We start from the raw sequence: 21,646 nt of genomic DNA on the forward strand, positions 1-21,646 counted from the left end.
GCATATGGGGGATTTGGAACTTCTTTTGTCCCCTCTCTATCCTAGCTTATTTCAATTAAAAAAACTAGGTAGAGTGCTATCAATATCTTGGTTGAAACTGAATTTGGATCTTTTTGGCTTTTTGCCATCACCAATATTGACTGCCATACTTGTAGAAGCAAAATCGATCAGGTGTCATTGGTCTTTGGAAATAATCATTGTTTGCTATAAAGTGGTTCATGTTCTTTTAGGTGACAGGATTGATTTTTAAAAGCAAGACCTTGAGGCATTGTGGAGATCGTATGTTTGGTATTCTTGGATGCTCTCATGGTCCTTTGGACATTTTTCTTTTCTTTTATGATTTTAGCTTTCTCAGGTAGCCTGTGCTCTGATGGTTCATGATGGCGTTACCCTAGAGGATTTGTGAGCACTAGACCTTTTCTTTCTGACTCTTGATACCAAAATCAAGATGAGTATTAATTCTATCCCCAAATCGTACTCACATGATTGTCTAGAAATGAATTCATTTGTGTAAATAGATCTACAAGTGATGTCACATACAGCATTTTCTGCCTTTACATAAGATGATCTGTCCTCTGATTGCTAGCCTGGCCTTGGCCTCCAGACCAACACCTGGCATACAACTGCAGGTATCCAGTCAACAATAGAAGAATAGAAGAAGCAATGCATTTTCAAAAATAAAGTTCCTCCCAATATATTTTAAAAGTTACTTAGTATTGCAATAATAAGAGTACAATAAAATATGAGAACAAGGAAGATTTACCTGCTTGAAGAAAAGTAAATTTGAGACTGCCTACACTCTGTCATGCTGAAGGAAAGACATTCCTGCAACTTGTTTGCCACGAGGTCCAACACTTACTTGTAATTTTTGATTATATATTAGATAAATAATTCTCACTGGAAGTGAAGGCTATAGATGCTCTATTGAATATAAATTTGTGTTTCTTTAGGAAGAAGTTTCTAGTGGCTGATGAATCCACCCATTATATTCTAGAGAAAGTCTTTATCTTTGAATTTTGAGCTACTAAGATAGGTTTAGCATTTTTATTAAGAAAATTAAACTTCTCTCTTTCTGTATGTATGTGTGTGTGTGTGTGTGTGTGCATATCTGTCTGTCCGTCTCTCTATCTGTCCTGCTTGCTCAATCAAAAGAATTTGTGTATGTTGTGGTAAGTTATTTAGTCAAATGAAAATGTGATTTGGCAGGTTGTTGGTTTTTCTCATGTAAGACGTAAGAATCTCAGATATAGCGGTTACATAAGAATCACAGATACAAGAGTTTATTGTAAAGTATTTCAATATATTTTTTTCATTAGAAATTTTTCAAATTTAAAATACCCTTCAATGATACTTTTCTAAATGTCAGGATTTAAGCATAAACTATTGAATTTACTAATTCAATTAGATAATTTTTCAGAAATTCTGAAACTTCAGAAGAATTGGCTCTTAAATCTTTTTAAAATATGTCAGTATTTCAAAAAGGGTTACAAATACTGATAAACCTTTGACTCTGACTACTCTTTACGCTTTTGTGAAAAGTGATCTCCCTGTGGTTGTGGCATGGATAAGGACCGAAAGTTTCTTTTAATACTAAAATTCATTTTATAGCTCGTGTAAAAATAATTCATAGATAAAAGTTACACTAAAATGAAAGAAAAATAAATGAAAACTTTACACAGAGGCTTAGAAAGCCACCTTCCTAAGTGTGGTGAATCTAAACAAATGATCAGACAATTCAATTTGATACCAATGAGACATACTTGACTTTAAAAACCTAAGAGGAGAGGTCAACTCACAGAGATTTTAGATAGATAGATACAAACAAATACAGGTGATAGACACATAGATTAAAGTTCTTCTGGATGTATAAATATGGTGGCTTCAGTCATTATTCTGCGTTAATTTTCTTGCACGTGACATTGCTTAGTGTTGGAAAGATCCATATAAGTGACTGTTAACTGCACTTTTGCACTCTGTTTGTATAGTATTTCTGATTTGAGGTAACATTTTTCAATTCCTATCATACTGCTGAGCAGTGCTTGCTGGGAGGGATGGGTATAATTTCTGAAACATGCAGTGTATTTTTTAACAGCTTTATTGTTGTATAATTGAAAGACAATAAATTGTGGATACTTAATATATAGACTTTGAGAAATTTTAACACATATATATGCCTATGAAGCCATTGAGATAATAAGTATAACTGTCACTCCAAAAAGTTTTGTTGTGCCCATTTTTAATCCCTTTTCCCCTCCCTCTCATATGCTAAGCTACGCTTGCCTTAGACAACCAGTTATCTGTTTTCAATCAGTTCATATGCATTTCAAACATTGTATATAAATGAAATCATACAGTGTGCACAGTTTTATGCTGTTTTACTTTGTGCAAAATAATTAATCTAAGATCAATCTACATGATAAATAAATCAATAGTTTATTCCTTTTAATGCTGAATAGTATTTAATGGAGGATATACCACAATAATTTTTTTATCTATTTACCTGTTGATAAACGTTTGGTTTTTTCCCTATTTTTTGGCAATTAAAAATATAGCTGCTATAAACATTAATGTATAAGTCTTTGTATGGACATATGCTTTTATACCTCTGAAGGAAATAACTTATGAATGCAATGTTTAGATCATATGGTAATTGAGTTTATACTGTTTAAAGAAACTGCCAGATAGTTTCCCAAATAGTGTTTCTTTTCCCATTTCTCCCAACAGTGTATGAGAAATCCAGTTCCTCCACATTCTTGACCATACTTAATAGGGTTACACATTCTAATTTTAACCATTTTAATTTGTAGATACTGCTATCACAGTGTGGTTTAAATTTTCATTTCCATAATGAATAATGCCACTGAGCATCTTTACATGTCTTTGTTTGTCATCCATGTGTCTTCTTTACTAAAATGCCTTTTAAAATCCTTTACCTATTGTTGCTCCCCCATTGGGTTATTTTTTATTGTTGAATTTTGAGAATTTTACTATGTGTGTGTATATCTATGTATTATATATATATCAGATACAATAAACATGTATTTGATAAAGGATTTGTGTCTAGTATGTATATATATTATATATAGTATATATAATATAGTGAATATATATAATTATACATTATATACATATTCTGTACACAAATCCTTTATCAGATACATGTTTTTATATGTAGTATATATATAATATAGTGAATATATATACTTATATACATATTCTGGACACAAACCGTTTATCAGATACATGTTTTTATAAACTTTTTTCCAGTCTGTGGCTTACCTTTTTTTTCTTCATGAGGTCTATTGAAGAGCAGGAGTTTTTTATTTTGATGAAATGTAATGAATTACTTTTTTCTTACATGAATCAGAAAGAAGCACGTGGTTTTAATAGCTATCTGAACCATCACTGCGTTAACATTTTGCCCCAGCCTCTGTTTTTCATCAGCCGTGTAATTTTGTTTTTCCCACCTTGCTGTTTTGGTCCCCTAATGAAGGGGCAATAGAACAAAGGAAAGTGGGTTTAAAGGGGTTAAAAGTAAGCTTAAAATGAAGGGTGGAAAAAAGAAAGGGACAGAAGGAAGAGAAAATTTAGTGGAAGATTTTTTGGGGCATTATAGTCTTGCTTCAGTGATTTTATAGATTTTTGTAGGGTAGTATGATATTAGAGAAACAAAACTTTATTCAAATTTATTTGATCCTATGTAATACAATGTTCACAGAGAAGATACTTATACCAAAACTTCTTGACTGAACTAATTTGCTTCCATGGTTCACAAATTGATGAAATCCCAGCCATACAGAGATTTTCCTTAACAGTACATCTCCTTAGCAGTTGGAGGCAATGGAGCATGGAGTCAACTGGCTTTTGGCAATTTTCTGAGGGATGAGAGTTTAGGTGATTAATGTGCAGTATCTGAGCTCCATCTTTTTAGGTCAAATCCAATGTTATGTAAGGACAAGTGTACTTCAAAACATTTGTGAAAATGCATATTATGAAAAAATCTATTCATGGGTTTCAAAATACTTTTTGCACCAAAATAAACTCATACTAACTTGACATAACGTATCTAAACAGGACCTAGTTTGAGATGCTAAGTAGGCTGAGACATCGTTTGGAAGAGACTCTATGAAAGCAATATGAATTCTGCTAATATTGAAATAAGAGCAAACACCAGATTTACGGTGAAGCTTTAGTGAAAAAAAAATGGTGAAATCATTAATGCTTTACAGAAAGTTTAAGGGAACAATAACCCAAAGAAATCAGCAGTTTACAAATGGATAACTCATTTTAAGAATGTACAAGATGATGTTGAAAATGAAGTCCACAGTAGCAGGCACATCAATTTGAGAGTAAAAATTCGTCCTGTTTGAGTCCTAATTGAATAGGACCTACAGATACTGGCAAAAACAATAGCCAACACTATAGACATCTTAATTTGTTTAGCTTATAGAATTGTGACTGAAAACTTAAAGTTGACAAAGTTTTTACTCGATGTGTGCCAAAACTGTCGTACCCAGATCAGCTGCAAACAAAATCAGAGCTTTCAATGGAAATTTTAAACAAATGAGATCAAGATTCTGAAGCATTTCTTCAAATAATTGTAACAGGTAAAACATGGCTTTACCAGCAAAATCTTGAATACAAAGTAAATTAAAGCAAGAGGTGGAAGTAGACCAGTTAAAGCAAAATATGAGAGCAAAGGTCATGGCAACAGTTTTTTGGGATGCTCAAGGCATTTAGCTTGTTGACTTTCTGGAAGGCCAAAGAACAATAACATTTGCTTATTAAGAGAGTGTTTTGAGTAAGTTATCCAGAACTTCAGCAAAAAAATGCTCACGTAAGCTTATCCAGATGGTTCTTCTGCACCATGACAATGCACCTGCTCATTCCTCTCATCAGACAAGGACAGTTTTGTGAGACTTTCAACAGGAAATCATTAGGCATCTACCTTACAGTCTGGATTTGACTCTTTCTGACTTCTGACTTTTTTTCCCCTTATCTTAAAAAAATCTTTAAAGGGCAGCATTTTTCTTCAGTTAATAATGTAAGAAAGACTGCTTTGATGTGGTTAAATTTCCAGGACCCTCAGTTTTCTTAGGGATGAACTAAATGGCTGATACCAGCACTTACAAAAGTGTCTTGATCTTGATATAGCTTATGTTGAGAAATAAAGTTTATATAATTTTTATTCTTATGTTTTAATTATAGTTTTCCATAAACTTTTTGAAGTTCCCTCATATGTGAGTGATTTTTATATTTTTCCAATCAAAAATTATATTTATTCTGTAGTATATTTTGTGATATTCAAACAATTTAAATTATAATTTCTCATATTATATGCCAAGGAAATATATATGCCTTTGCCACTTACTAACTGTGTGATCTAGGCAAAGTTAGACAACCTTCCCTAAGCCCAGGTTCCTCAGCTTTAAAATGGGCCCAACGAGTAATGAACTCATATGTTTCTTGCAAGAGTTAATTAAGATGATGAACAGGAACCATTTAGCATATGCCTAGCACACAGTAAGCATTCGATAAATATTTTAAAAATTATTTTCAAAGGAAAACCCATGAATACAAAATTGTGTTTTCCAGCCTTTAAACTTGAGGCTTTTATATGATAATATATACTTAGAGAGAAAAAAAACTTGATTCCTGTTAGATTTTTTCCCCTCATCGTCTATTGAGACAAACTGAAAATCTCCATTAATTCCATGATGCTGTTATCTTAATGTGGGGAGTTGCTTTTAGATACTAGTATTATTACTGTCATATTTATAGTTTTACCAAAGCAGTCTAATCATTTTCCTATTACTTTGAGAAACTCGAGCACCAACGAACCAAGTTTTATATTTATTTTTGTTTCCTGTTGGAACAATTGACCTTACCCTGAAGAGTGGAATATAGGAAACAAAAAAATAGCATGTACATATGTTGTGAAGAAAAGTTACCATGTTTTGGAAAGCATATTATTCTCATCATCATTATTTGCTGCATTTCATTTGAAGATTTACTGCTGACAATCAGGTTGCTAAGTATAATGTTATTCGTTGTAATATGTGATAAGAATTTGACTGTCTCTTCCACAGTAGCTAATTAACAATAAAAAATGAATGTAAAATGAAAAGAAAAAATGTTTAGAAACAAAATTAAATTGCCATTGTCAAGAAAAAGATTTTTCACTAGAAAAAAATATAGGCAAATTAATGGCATACTTCTAAGATATATTATTTTAAAATGTTCCTTCAATTAAAACATGAACTACTGAGTAAACACATAATTGCTTCTGTAGTTCTCTTTACCAATTTTTATTTTTTGTGATAAATAGTTAACTATTTCTCATTCTGTTCTATAATATACAGTCTTGTAATACTCATATAGGGCTTTTTAATTGTTTTACAAATGAATGCCCAATTTCTGTTTGTTAAGGGGTAATAAAACATAATAAACTTTAAATGAGTGAGTTAGGGGAAAGAAAACTATGCTGAGTCTATAATGGACTGAAATGAGTGAGAATGGAAAATATGTACTTTTAATTTGTGAGAGTACAGATGGTCCTGGAGTTATAATGTTTCTACTTAGGATTTTTCAACTTTATGATGGTGCTAAAGCAATACACATTTAGGACACTCCTTGACTTATGATGGGGGTTATGGCTGTGTAAACCCATTGTATATTTATAAAATATGGTAAGTTTAAAGTGCATTGTCAACTTACGATATTTTTAACTTATGATCATTTTACCAGGACATAAGCCTCATTGCAAATTGAGGGGCATCTATACTTGATAGTATTTGAAATACTGATTAGATTACTTTATTATTTAAGCCAAGCATATTGTGTAACATATGTAGGTTTATGCAAATATTGGCTTTATCTGACTGAATTGTTTTCTTAATTTCCTACTCAAATTGTTCATTGCTAGTATATAAAAATGTACGATTTTGCATATTGATTTTGTTCATCAACATGTGCTGAATGCTTTAACAAGTTTTTATGTGGAATCCTTAAGGTTTTCTGTATATAGCATGTCATATAAAAAGAAAAAAATATTTTTTCTTTCTAATTTGGATGCCTCTATTACTTTTTTTAATAACTCCTTTGCCTAGAGCACCCAGTACTATATTGGATAGAAGTGGAAAAAATACAGGCATCCTTGTCTTGTTTCTGATCTTAGAGGAAGAGCTTTCTGTCTTATACCTTATATGTGATGTTACATGTGAGTTTATCCTACATTGCCATTATCGTGTTTGGATGTTTCCTTCTGTTCCTAGTTTATTGAATTTTTTTTTTTTAATCATAAAAGGGTGTTGAATTCTGTCAAGTGCTTTTTTCTTTGCTTTGCTTTGCTTTTTTTCTTTTTCTTTGTTTTTTTTTTTTTTTTGTTTTTTTTTTTTGTTTTTTTTTTGTTTTTTTTTGAGACAGGGTCTCACTCTGTCCTCGGGCTGGAGTGCAGTGGCACCATCTTGGCTCACTGCAAACTCCACCTCCCAGGCTCAAGTGATTCTACTGAGTAGCTGGAACTACAGGTGGGTGCCACCACACGAGGCTAATTTTTGTATTTTTTGTAGGAATAGGATTTTGCCATGTTGCTCAGGCTGGTCTTGAAATCCTGGGTTTAAGCTATCCAAAAAAAGTGCTCGGACTACAGGCATCAACCACCACACCTGACCTGAATTTTTGTCAAAAGTTTTCTATGCATTAAGTGAGATCATTGTGTGTGGGGGGGTGTGTGTGTTCCTACATTCTATTACTGTGGTATATTAAATTGATTGATTTTTTTATGTTGAATGACCATTCATTAATTCATTCTGGAAATGAATTTCATTTGATCATAGTGTATAATCCTTTGGCTATGTTGCTGAATTCAGTATGCCAGTGCTTTGTTGAGGATTTCTGCATGAATGTTCATAAGAGATACTGAACTTTAGTTTTCTTTTCTTGCAGTGTCTTTGGTTTTGGTATCAGGGCAATGTTAGCCTTCTAGAATGAGTTAGTAAGTATTTCCTCCTCTTCAAATTTTTGGAGGTGTTTGAGAAAGATTGATGTTAATTCCTCTTTAAATGTTTAGTAGAATTCAACAGTGAAGACATCTGGTCTTGGGCTTTACTTTGTTGGAAGGTATTTTATTACCGATTCAATATCCTCAGTTTTGTATCTATGCAGATCTTCTATTTCTTGAAGAGACAGTTTTAGTAGATTGTGTATTTCTAAGAAATTTTCCATTTAATCTAAAGTAATCAATTTTTTGGTGAACAATTCATAATCTCTTATAATCATTTTTATTTTGGTAAAATAGACAGCATAAAAACATTTATATACGTATATATATCTTAATTCATGTCACTAGTCATGCATATCAAGATGGAAATCAAGTTCCTCTTGTTTTGCATTTATGAATAATATTTCAACAGCATCTTTGTATATAACTCTTCACTGACTGTGCTAGTTTACCTGTAGGGATAAAATTTAATATGCAAGTTATTTATAGGATAAGTAACAAAATTGATATGTCAAAGGGGATATGCACTTTCAAGATTGTGGATTTTGCAAAATAACTCTCCAAAAAAAATACCCGTTTTTACTCTCACTGTCAGTGTTTGAGATCAGGGCTGTCACTCAACATTTTTATCTAAGGTGAATGTTACCAAAGGTGTTAAGAATTGCCAATTTGAAAGAAAAATCTCTTTTTTTTTAATTTTTGGAGGGGAGTATAAGTAATTTGAATCTATATTTCCATATAATGTGTTTATTAAATTTTAGTATGTGTTATTTTAGCTTTAAATATTAAATTACAACTTTTACTCTCTACCTTTAATGCTTTCTAACATTTTAAGTAGCATGACAATATTCTGTTATTTACAGATTTGCTTAGGTCAGTGTCAGGTATGTTTTGAGTCATTTTTGGTAATTTATGTTGCACATTCCATCCAGAGTTTAGAACTAAGCCCAGAATAATATTAGTATGCATGTGTACATAAACATAAAAAATAAATATACAAATACATATCTACACACCCATTAGAAAGAATTGGTTCTCGGATTTATGTGCAAGTTGAACAACTAGATTAATGTCCAGAAGTAATTGAGAAGGAACAACAATACACCATGTGTAGAATTCTTAAATATAGGATGGTGATATTGAGTCTAGTACATGACTACCCACAGATGACGGCAGGCAGCGTAATCTAATGTCACGCTTCTCAAAGAAGCCTGGAATTTTGAGGGAGTTGGGAGGAGAAATATTCTAGAGGCAGCAATGCAGAAAAAGAATACTTGCCAGAGTTCCATGACTGTGGGACAATGAGAGGACCACAGTGAGAACCTTCCTGTGGCTTCTTTGCACACAATTTCTTACAGTATATTCTTAATCTGATTTAATTTGTTTTGCTACTATAGAAGAAATTATTTAATTTCATGGATACATATAGTAAATTACTCACATTTAGTTTCATAATAGCAGTTATATTCCATATAAACATAAAAGTGATGCAATAATGGCAAAATGAAGCTGACAGTGAATATAAGATGTCACATTGTCTTGTCAAATCTCTATCCTCTGTCTTTTAAAATGGAAAAAAAAAAAAAACCCAGCAAATGTTCTATTGATGATAGTAAATGTTATGTCTTATCAGTATTCAAAGCCCATAACAGGCATGATCTGTGCCTGGAAGAATTCATGGCCTGTGCCTGTGGCTTGCTGTCACTGCATTGGACAGTGAGGACATATATGTACCTGAGGACAATGCATTTTTAAAAAGAAGTGGATTTCAAACATTTTTGTCTAAGACCTCGAACAAAAAAAATTGATTTTACAGTGTGACTCAATAAACACAAACATATACATATTCTCTATTATATGCACAGCTACAAATAAAACAGAAACAAAAATTGTATGAAACAATACTTTCTTTACTACATAGAATATGTTTTCAGTTTAATGTCTGTGCTGTCCGGTATTAAAGATACTGGAAACAAGTGACTATTTCAATTTCAATTAATTAAAACCAAATAATATTACATTAGCCGTATGCGGCTAGTGGCTAGCATATTGGATAGCACAAATATAGAATATTACCATCATTGCAGAAAGTTTGATTGGAAAGCTCTAGGTCTATTCTATTATATTCTGAAATAATTTCATGAATCGCTGTTGAGTTGAAAGCTGAGGTTTAAATATGTAAAGAGAGTCAGCTTGGGAAATGTATGTTTAAATACATTCACACACTAAATTACTGAGATTTTTTTCAGGACAGTGGATTAACCACAAAAATATTTCTGTGGGTACAACATGCAAATGCTGAAAATGCTTTCTCTATAACAACACTATATAATATAAATAAAACATAACCATTATGTAATTTTAAAAATTATAGTAATCATATAAAAAGAAACATGAAATGAATTTTAAAATATTTTTGTATATCCAAATGTGTAATTTCTTTTCTTTTTTTTATTATACTTTAAGTTCTAGGTTACAGTGCACAACGTGCAGGTTTGATACATAGGTATACATGTTCATTTCCCACCTATGAGTGAGAACATGCAGTATTTGGTTTTCTGTCCTTGTGATAGTTTGCTGAGAATGATTGTTTCCAGCTTCATCCATGTCCCTGCAAAGGACATGAACTCATTCGTTTTATGGCTGCATAGTATTCCATGGTGTATATATGCCACATTTTCTTGATCCAGTCTATCATGGTTCCAAGTCTTTGCTATTGTGAATAGTGCCGCAATAAACATACATGTGCATGTGTCTTTATAGTAGTATAATTTATAATCCTTTGGGTATATACCCAGTAATGGGATTTCTGGGTCAAATGTATTTCTAGTTCTAGATCCTTGAGGAATCGCCACACTGTCTTCCACAATGGTTGAACTAGTTTACACTCCCACCAACAGTGTAAAAGCATTCCTATTTCTCCACATCTTCTCCAGTATCTGTTGCTTCCTGACTTTTTAATGATCGCCATTCTAACTGGTGTGAGATGGAATCTCATTGTGGTTTTGATTTGCATTTCTCTAATGACCAGTGATGATGAGCATTTTTTCATGTGTCTGTTGGCTACATAATGTCTTCTTTTGAGAAGTGTCTGTTCATATCTTTTGCCCACTTTTTGATGGGGTTGTTTGTTTTTTTCTTGTAAATTTGTTTATGTTTTTTGTAGATTCTGGATATTAGCCCTTTGTCAGATGGGTAGATTGGAAAACTTTTCTCCCATTCTGTAGGCTGCTTGTTCACTCTGATGGTAGTTCACTCTGATGATAGGGTTTTCTAAATATACAATCGTGTCATCTGTAAACAGGGACAATTTGACTTCCACTTTTCCTGATTGAATACCCTTTATTTCTTTCTCTTGACTGATTGCCCTGGCCAGAACCTCCAACACTATGTTGAATAGGAGTGGTGAGAGAGGGCATCCTTGTCTTGTGCCAGTTTCCAAAGGGAATGCTTCCAGTTTTGCCCATTCAGTATGATATTGGCTGTGGGTTTATCATAAATAGCTCCTATTATCTTGAGATACGTCCCATCAATACCTAGTTTATTGAGAGTTTTTAGTGTGAAGGGCTGTTGAATTTTGTCAAAGAGTTTTTCTGCATCTATTGAGATAATCATGTGGTTTTTGGCTTTGGTTCTGTTTATGTGATGGATTACATTTATCGATTTGCGTGTGTTGAACCAGCCTTGCATCCCAGGGATGAAGTCAACTTGATCACGGTGGATAAGTTTTTGATGTGCTGCTGGATTCAGTTTGCCAGTATTTTATTGAAGATTTTCACGTCGATGTTCATCAGGGATATTGGTCTTCAGTTCTCTTTTTTTGTTGTGTCTCTCCCAGGCTTCGGTATCAGGATGATGCTGGCCTCATAAAATGAGTTAGGGAGGATTCCCTCTTTTTCTATTGATTGGAATAGTTTCAGAAGAAATGGTACCAGCTCCTCTTTGTACCTCTTGTAGAATTCGGCTGTGAATCCGTCTGGTCCTGGACTTTTTTTGGTTGGTAGGCTGTTAATTATTGCCTCAATTTCAGAGCCTGTTATTGGTCTATTCAGAGATTCAACTTCTTCCTGGTTTAGTCTTGGGAGGGTGTATGCGTCCAGGAATTTATCCATTTCTTCTAGATTTTCTAGTTTATTTGCAAAGAGGTGTTTATAGTATTCTCTGATGGTAGTTTGTATTTCTATGGAATTGGTGGTGATATTCCCTTTATCATTTTTTATCGTGTCTATCATTTAATTCTTCTCCCTTTTCTTCTTTGTTAGTCTTGCTACTGGTCTATCAATTTTGTTGGTCTTTTCAAAAAACCAGCTCCTGGATTCATTGATTTTTTGGAGCGATTTTTGTGTCTCTATCTCCTTCAGTTCTGCTCTGATCATTGTTATTTGTTGCCTTCTGCTAGCTTTTGAATCTGTTTGCTCTTGCTTCTCTAGTTCTTTTAATTGTGATGTTAGGGTGTCAATTTTAGATCTTTCCTGCTTTCTCTTGTGGGCATTTAGTGTTATAAATTTCCCTCTACACACTGCTTTAAATGTGTCCCAGAGATTCTGGTATGTTGTGTCTTTGTTCTCATCGGTTTCAAAGAATGTCTTTACTTCTGCCTTCATTTCATTATTTACCCAGTAGTCATTCAAGAGCAGCTTGTTTAGTTTCCATGCAGTTGTGCAGTTTTCAGTGAGTCTCTTAATCCTGAGTTCTAATTTGATTGCACTGTGGTCTGAGAGACATTTTTTTGTGTGTGATTTCTGTTCTTTTACGTTTGCTGAGGAGTGCTTTACTTCCAACTATGTGGCCAATTTTGGAGTAAGTGCAATGTGGTGCTGAGAAGAATGTATATTCTGTTGATTTGGGGTGGAGAGTTCTGTAGATGTCTATTAGGTCTGCTTGGTGCAGAGCCAAGTTCAATTCCTGGATATCTTTGTTAACCTTCTGTCTCATAGATCTGTCTAATATTGACAGTGGGGTGTTAAAGTCTCCCATTATTGTTGTGTGGCAGTCTAAGTCTCTTTGTAGGTCTCTAAGGACTTGCTTTATGAATCTGGGTGCTCCTATATTGGATGCATATATATTTAGGATATTTAGCTCTTCTTGTTTAATTTCTCCCTTTACTATTATATAATGGCCTTCTTTGTCTCTTTTGATCATTGTTGGTTTAAAGTCTGTTTCATGAGAGAGTAGGATTGCAACCCCTGCTTTTTTTGCTATCCATTTGCTTGGTAGATCTTCCTCCATCTCTTTATTTTGAGCCTATGTGTGTCTCTGCACATGAGATGAGTCTCCTGAATACAGCACACTGATGGGTGTTGACTATCCAATTTGCCAGTCTGTGTCTTTTAATTGGGGCACTTAGCCCATTTACATTTAAGGTTAATATTGTTATGTGTGAATTTGATCCTGTCATTATGATGTTATTTTGCCTGTTAGTTGATGCAGTTTCTTCCTAGTATTGATGGTCTTTACGATTTGGCATGTTTTTGCAGTGGCTGGTACCAGTTGTTCCTTTCCATGTTTAGTGCCTCCTTCAGGAGCTCTTGTAAGGCAGGCCTGGCAATAACAAAATCTCTCAGCATTTGCTTGTCTAAAGGATTTTATTTCTCCTTCACTTATGAAGGTTAGTTTGGCTGGATATGAAATTCTTGGTTGAAAATTCTTTTCTTTAAGAATGTTGAATATTGGCCCCCACTCTCTTCTGACTTGTAGAGTTTCTGCCAAGAGATCCACTGTTAGTCTGATGGGCTTCCCTTTGTGGATAACCCGACCTTTCTCTCTGGCTGCCCTTAACATTTTTTCTTTCATTTCAACCTTGATGAATCTGACAATTATGTGTCTTTGGGTTGCCCTTCTTGAGGAGTATCTTTGTGGTGTTCTCTGTATTTCCTGAATTTGAATGTTGGCCTGCCTTGCTAGGTTAGGGAAGTTCTCCTGGATAATATCCTGAAGAGTGTTTTCCAACTTGGTTCCATTCTCTCCATCACTTTCAGGGACACCAGTCAAATGTACATTTGGTCTTTTCACATAGTCTCATATTTCTTGGAGGCTTTATTTGTTTCTTTTTACTCTTTTTTCTCTAAACTTCTCTTCTTGCTTTCTTTCATTAATTTGATCTTCAATCACTGACACCCTTTCTTCCACTTGATTGAATCGACTATTGAAGCTTGTGCATGCGTCTCGTAGTTCTCATGCCATGGTTTTCAGCTCATCAGATCATTTAAGGTCTTCTCTACACTGTTTATTCTAGTTAGCCATTCATCTAATCTTTTTTCAAGGTTTTTGGCTTCCTTGCAATGGGCTCAAACATCCTCCTTTAGCTCGGAGAAGTTTGTTATTACCGACCTTCCGAAGCCTACTTCTGTCAGCTCGTCAAATTCATTCTCCATCCAGCTTTTTTCTGTCACTGGCGAGGAGCTGCAATCCTTTGGAGGAGAAGAGGCACTCTGGTTTTTAGAATTTTCAGTTTTTCTGCTCTGGTTTCTCCCCATCTTTGTGGTTTTATCTACCTTTGGTCTTTGATGGTGATGACCTATAGATGGGATTTTGGTGTGGATGTTCTTTTTGTTGATGTTATTCCTTTCTGTTTGTTAGTTTTCCTTCTAATAGTCAGATCCCTCAGCTGCAGGTCTGTTGGAGTTTGCTGGAGGTCTACTCCAGACCCTGTTTGCCTGGGTATCACCAGTGGAGGCTACAGAACAGCAAGTATTGCAGAACATCAAAAATTGCTGCCTGATCCTTCCTCTGGAAGCTTCGTCCCAGATGGGCACTGGCCTGTATGAGGTATCAGTCAGCCCCTACTGGGAAGTGTCTCCCAGTTAGGCTACATGGGGGTCAGGGAACCACTTGAGGAGGCAGTCTGTCCGTTCTCAGAGCTCAAACACCATGCTGGGAGAACCACTGCTCTCTTCAGAGCTGTCAGACAGGGATGTTTAAGTCTGCAGAAGTTTCTACTGCCTTTTGTTCAGCTATGCCCTGCCCACAGAGGTGGAGTTTACAGAGGCATCAGGCCTTATTGAGCTGTGGTGGGCTCCACCCAGTTCGAGCTACCCTGGCTGCTTTGTTTACCTACTCAAGCCTCAGCAATGGCGGATGCCCCTCCCCCTGCCAGGCTGCTGCCTTGCAGGTCGATCTCAGATTGCTGTACTAGCAGTGAGCAAGGCTCTGTGGGCGTGGGACCCACCAAGCCAGCCGTGGGATATAATCTCCTGGTGTGCCATTTGCTAAGACCATTGGAAAAGCACAGTATTTGGGCAGGAGTTTTCCGTTTTTCCAGGTACAGTTTGTCATGGCTTTCTTTAGCTAGGAAAGGGAAATCCCCCAACCCCTTGTGCTTCCCAGGTGAGGCGATGCCCTGCCCTGCTTCGGCTCACCCTCTGTGGGCTGTACCCACTCTCCAACCAGTCCCAGTGAGATGAACCAGGTACCTCAGTTGGAAATGCAGAAATCACCTGTCTTCTGCGTCGATCACACTGGGAGCTTGCAGACTGGAGCTGTTCCTATTCAGCCATCTTGGAATAGACCCCAAATGTATAATTTCACAACATAGCTAATATACAATTATTAGTAGTATGTTTTACATTCTATTTTACACAGTCTGTGGAATACAGTATATATTTCACACAACACATCTTATTTAGGACTACCAACATTTTAATTGCTCACTAGTCACATGTGACTAATGGCTGTCATATTGTACAGGACACGTCTAAAGTTACAACTTTCAGGACTTTTGGTCACCTGTCTAACTGTCTGTAAAAATATGGAACACATGAAACATCTGTATTGCCTGTCAACACACGAAACACCTATATTTCTCACCTCCCCCGCAAAACAAGTTAAAATATTATCTCTTTTTTTTCCAAATTAGGCATTTCTTTCTTTTAGATATCTGTCCTCTTCAAGAGCAGTGTGACCAATAGTATCTTACTGTCCCCTAACCAGGAATAATAAGAACATAAATAAAGATGTTATTTATTGAGTTTTTGCTCTGTGCTTTTGGCTAATTGCTTTCATATGTGTTTCATTTCAAGTTGGTTTTATATACACACGTTATTATATCTTATTTCAAGATGATTTTACTTCAAGCTCTCTCTCTAAGGAGACCACACTCCAAAAAAATAGAATTTATTAAAAGAAATTCAGGAAGAGTTTGTTGCTCTCAAGTAAAAACTAAGAAAATATTGCTGTTTAATTTTAGTTCTACTTGTCTTTACAATTAAGGAAGTGTGGATGCTACCGTAATTCAACTACACAGTATTTATAGGCATTGCTGTAAGCTATTTGATTATGATGCGTGACTAGAAACACATAATTTTGTGTGCAAAGGTTTGTTTATGTCAAGCTGGTATTTAGAGGTCAGGGCCCATTTCTGAATCATTTCCATAAGAATATAAACTTTAATTTAAAAATTAATACCAATTTATATAGGTCAATCTTAGTATTAAAAAAATTCCAGAGAGTGACGATTTTTCATAGTAATAACTTTTGGGGTTTTTTGTTTTCTTTTGTTTTTGAGACAGTTTTGTTCTGTCACCCAGGCTGGAGTGCAGTGGTGCGATCTTGGCTCACTGCAACCTCCTCCTCCCGGGTTCAAGTAATTCTCCTGCCTCAGCCTCCCAAGTAGCTGGGATTACAGATGCGTGCCACTATGCCTGGCTAATTTTTGTATTTTTAATAGAAACAAGGTTTCACCATGTTGGCCAGACTAGTCTCAAACTCCCGACCTCAAGCAGTCCACCCATCTCAGTCTCCCAAATTGCTGGGATTACAGGCATGAGCCACCATGCTCGGCCTCACTAATAACTTTTATAACAAAGTGTTTAACATTTTATATATTAAATATTTTCAAGAAATTTCATGCTTGGGATATTGTGATATTATATAAAATAAAATAAATATTATTTTAATAGGGTAATAAATAGAGCATTAAAATGACTTAGAAAGAAAATAAGAACAGTTACCCTAGGGCAATAAGTATTCTGAAAGTTGTTGCATTTATTTCATTTTCCACTTTTTAAAAATTATCTCAGAAAAGCTGTTGAAAAATTACCATTTTAATGGAGATTTTGAAAATATTTCCTTAAACTCTTTCCTTGAGCTTTTCCTTAATAGTTCTGAATATGTATCAGGTTTAATTCTAATACTGACATCTAGAATTAATTTTCGCTTTATATTTATATGTTTTAAGCTAGAGTAACTTTAATATCTATAGCTTACCTTTTGTTTTAGAAAACTAAACCCTGATTAATAGGGCATCTTGTACTTTTGTGTTGTAGGTACAGTTACATTTTCTACTGTAAGAAGGAAATGTGATGATTATGAGGATGACACAGATCAAGATCAAGCACTCTCCTGTCTTGATTCAATAACAGAACAATCTAGCATTTTTGATGATGCAGACGCGTGTAAGTTTATTATGACAGAGTTTCACTATTAGTTTGCATAAATCCAAATCATCATTCACTTTTGAATGAAATAGTTTACACGCATAATACATACCCAAATTTGTATTGCATATGTCTGTAAGAATTTTAATTCAGTATTAACTATATGTAGCATACATTCTGGAGTTCCACTGCTATTAATGTCAATAGTATCAAAATACTTCAGCTAGAAGGGTGCCCATTCTTTCATAATTGTAAAGCTTTACATATTTTTCTGTCACTATACAAAAGCATACAGCAAATTTCTGATAAAATATTAATGAGTGTATTGTTTTAAAAATGTAATATGAGTTGCTTACTTCAATATAAGAGATACTAGCAATCTTCCTCATATGCCAAAGAAACTAAACACCATTTTTCCCCCTATATTATAAAACTTTATTTGAATGCTGTTCAATATCATGTCTTTTTAGTACAAGTTCCAAGGAAAATAAGGTGATGAGGAGTTGGAATACTCAGGGCACGTTTCCTGGAAATGGGTGAATGAGGTTTTCTTTTATGGGTGAATAGCAGGGATGCAAGGCCTTAGTAAAGAAAAGTGGCTCAACAGGGGCAAACTTGTGGAGACATTTTAAATGTTATTCAAAAGAAGAAATCTTTATTGAATGAATTTGTATTAGATAGCATTCTTCACAGAAACAGAAATGATGGAGTGTGTGTGTCTGTATTTGTGTGTCTGTGTGTACTGAGAGAGAGAGAAAGATTTGCAATTGACACCATTGTGGGAGCTGGTAAATCTGAAATCTGCAAGGCAAGCCAGCAGGCTAAAAAGTCAATGTCAATGTTGCAGCCTTGAGTCCAAATTCCCCAGGATAGGACAGGCAGGCTGGAAACTCAGGCAGTATTTCTATGTTACAATCTTGAGAAAAAATTCTTTCTTTTTGGGGGAACATCAGTGGTTGTACTTAAGGCCTTCAACTCATTGGAGGAGGCCTACTCAATGGAGGATAATTTGCTTTACTCTGATTATACTAACATAAATATTAATCACATTTCTAAAATAGCTTCACCGGAACATCTAGACTAGTGTTTGTTCATACAACTGGGCAGTATAGCCCAGCAAAGTTGACACATGAAATTAAGCATCACTGAATCCATGGACTAAAGAGTGGTATTTAGAAATATTCAGAATGATTTGGAAGAGAAGTTGGGCCAGTTAGACTACTGCAATGGCAAACTGAGTTTAAAGTGAAGACAACCAGATCTTTTCTGATGATGGTGGTGGTGGAAATATAGAAATATCACTAAAGATGAGAAATATTTCAGAGACTAGCATTGGATGACTGTCCTTATAGAAGATAACGAAAAAGGGTATTGATTCCAAAAAATAATAATAGAGTTTGTTTGTATTTTTGTCAATAGAAAAAATGAGACAGAAATTCAGAAAGAAAGAAAAAAGTTTGGGAGACTGTAACACTTAGCAAAGTTTTGTACTTCCTGATGTTGATCTGACATCAAGACATTTATGTAGCAATAGCCAGTTGCCAATTGAATCTTTATAGCTGAGACTAGGAGAAAAACAATATTAACATGGGTTGAAAAGGTTTAGGGTCTCTTTGAGTGAAATCATGCAGGTGAGACAAAGGAATAGATGATTGCTGTAGATGTGTTATGCTAAAAGTTAAATCCTCAGTAATATCTAGGACAGAAGAACCATGAAGGAAAACCTTCATGAGGGTTAAAGTGTTCAGAAGAGTTGGAAGGAAAATCAAAATATTATGATTTTATGTTAATAGGCTAAAAAAGACTGATCTCTGATAAACATACTAACCTACATATTAACAAGTTGAAAGATAGATTAAAAGCTAGGAAAAGTGTACCTGACCACATTTAAGGTAGCCCTAGTTCTTCAGACAGGCCTTTTCATATCCTTACTCTCAGACAGAATTAACTTTTCCCCTATAATAACATGGATTCTTTTTTAAAGACTGCTCCACAGTATATTTATTTTCAATTGAGAAATCTTCTAGCTTTCTTCTCATCAAATAAATGAAAGCAACACCTAAATCAGAATGTTTTAACCTTCCAAATAGGAAAATATGAAAGATAATGGTAACACTCACTTTTAATGAGAATCAGATCAAAAGAGACAATCTCATGCATTACAACAGAAATTTAAATTGATAAAAACTTATTGAAGAGAACATTTATAGTATGTTTAAACTTTTAATAATTTTTTATCTTCTTCAATCCAATGATTCAGTCTAAGGAATTTGTTAGAATATTCAAAGACATACAAAAAATACGATATTTAAGAATGTTTCTTATGTGATATATTGAATAATTGAAACTAAAGTTTTAATAGTGAATATTTTCTGAATAATATAAATGTATACATTTTTACGTACATATGAATGTATCAATTATGCATATTGTATATACCCCACTATATTTATGTGTGTATGTCTATATATCTGTATCTTTCTTGATATTTTAAACCTGGAATTTTATACAAATATATTAAGTAGCTGTCATTTTGTCATGAAATTATGAAGGACTTCTATCTTGATGCTATTCAGGAGTTTCTAAAATCACTATAGTGAATGCTATTGATTTTATAATTAGAAAACTATTTTAAGTTGTTTAAGATTCAGAGTTAAAAAACAATCATTATTTTATTGGTGTTTTCATCAATAAATCGTTCACCAATCCCACTCTAATCAATAAATCATACTCAGTGTACATGTTTAGCACTGTAGGAACTAAATCAGCTACATCACAACACTGCCACGTGTGATAGTCACAGTAATTATAAATAATAGTTGTTATTGCCCCTGCGATGATTAATTTCATGTGTCAACTTAGCCAGGCCACAGGGCCCAGATATTTGGTCAGCTTTATTTTTAATATTTCTGAGAATGTGTTTTATGGATGAGATTAACATTTGAATCCATGGACTTTGAATAAAGCAGATTATCCTCCATAATGTGGTTGAGCTTTCTCGAATCAGTTGAAACCTTTAGTAAAATAAAATCTGACCTACCCCAGTATACTTCAGATTTTGGGTTTACCAAGCCTCCACAGTTGTATAAGCCAATTTCTTAAAATCTCTCTTTTTTGCTCTCTTCTTTACACATCCTGCTAGTTCCATCTCTCTGGAGAACCATGACAAATATAGTCCCTGTTCCACAAGTGGGCAGACTCTTGAGATTCTTTGCCAAAAATCACAAGCTAATGGTGGTCACATTGGGATTTGAACCCTGGTCTTATAACTCTGAGTCATTCCACTGATCTTTGCACTAACCCAGAGTCATGAAGCAATCTCCTCAGTCATAGCTAATGTTTATTTCCAGAATTATTTTCTCTGTGAGTTCATTGTGGGTTAAAACATTGGAAAGGCCCAGATAAAATATGCATAAGGTACCTAGAAGGGAAAACACTTTTCATTTTAAGAACTTTGATTTATTTTTGAGAAGTCACATTTAAATGTCATAAAACCACTCAAAGTGCTTTTATAAAATTGAAGGAGCAAATGTGAGCAGAGGCTTCCTTAATAATCTCCCATCAGTATAAATTTGGTAACGTTATTTTCTGCACATTTCTGCTTTTAAGGGAATAAACAGATGTCTGAAAAATAAACAAGTACAGGAGTCAGTTCAAAATGTGGAAATAAATTTGCCCTCAAGAACTCCTCATAGTTATTTGGAATAAGAACTCAACTGGGTCTTATTAATTGTAACTATTTTTTTCTCTTTCTCCCTCTTACTAGCTGTTTACTTTAAATATCTGGATTGTTCTCAGGTCCACCAATCTTATAAGTATTTTAGATACCTAAGGTGTTGAAACAGGATGCAAAATAGTACAATACAGGATGGTACAGAACAGTGCAGTGCAGTAAAATATAATGTCATGCAATACAATCCAATACAAAGCTACAAATGCCATACAGTGCAATACAATACTACACAATACGATGCTATTCAGTGTCATACAGTGCCATACAATACAGTACAATGCAATGTAAAACATATACTCATGAAAAACATTTTCAGTAGAGAGAAACACTGAGAATTCCACTAGTTTGGGCTTCTTATTTCATAGATAAGGAAACTGAGGCCCAAAGAGGTTAGCAATTTACCTAAATAAATTAATCTAGCATAACAGTTCTTGAAATATTTTAAACATGACAATACTGATGTGAATATGTATACAATTTACTGAAATTGGAGGACAATCTTAAACCATGACCTAGTTCAACGCAGAAAAACAAAAG

General features: G+C 34.3%; 1 protein-coding gene across 1 annotated transcript in view; it reads left to right on the forward strand.

The window, feature by feature from the left end:
• Nucleotides 1-21,646, forward strand: part of CFAP47 (cilia and flagella associated protein 47) — a 439,964-nt gene that overhangs the window by 296,989 nt on the left and 121,329 nt on the right. Inside the window, exon 50 of the mRNA XM_050776518.1 lies at nt 17,266-17,394. Within this exon, the coding sequence (XP_050632475.1) occupies nt 17,266-17,394 (129 nt within the window). The remainder of the gene's footprint in view (nt 1-17,265; nt 17,395-21,646) is intronic.

This window comes from Macaca thibetana, chromosome X (assembly GCF_024542745.1).
Source record: "Macaca thibetana thibetana isolate TM-01 chromosome X, ASM2454274v1, whole genome shotgun sequence".
Taxonomy (NCBI): domain Eukaryota; kingdom Metazoa; phylum Chordata; class Mammalia; order Primates; family Cercopithecidae; genus Macaca; species Macaca thibetana.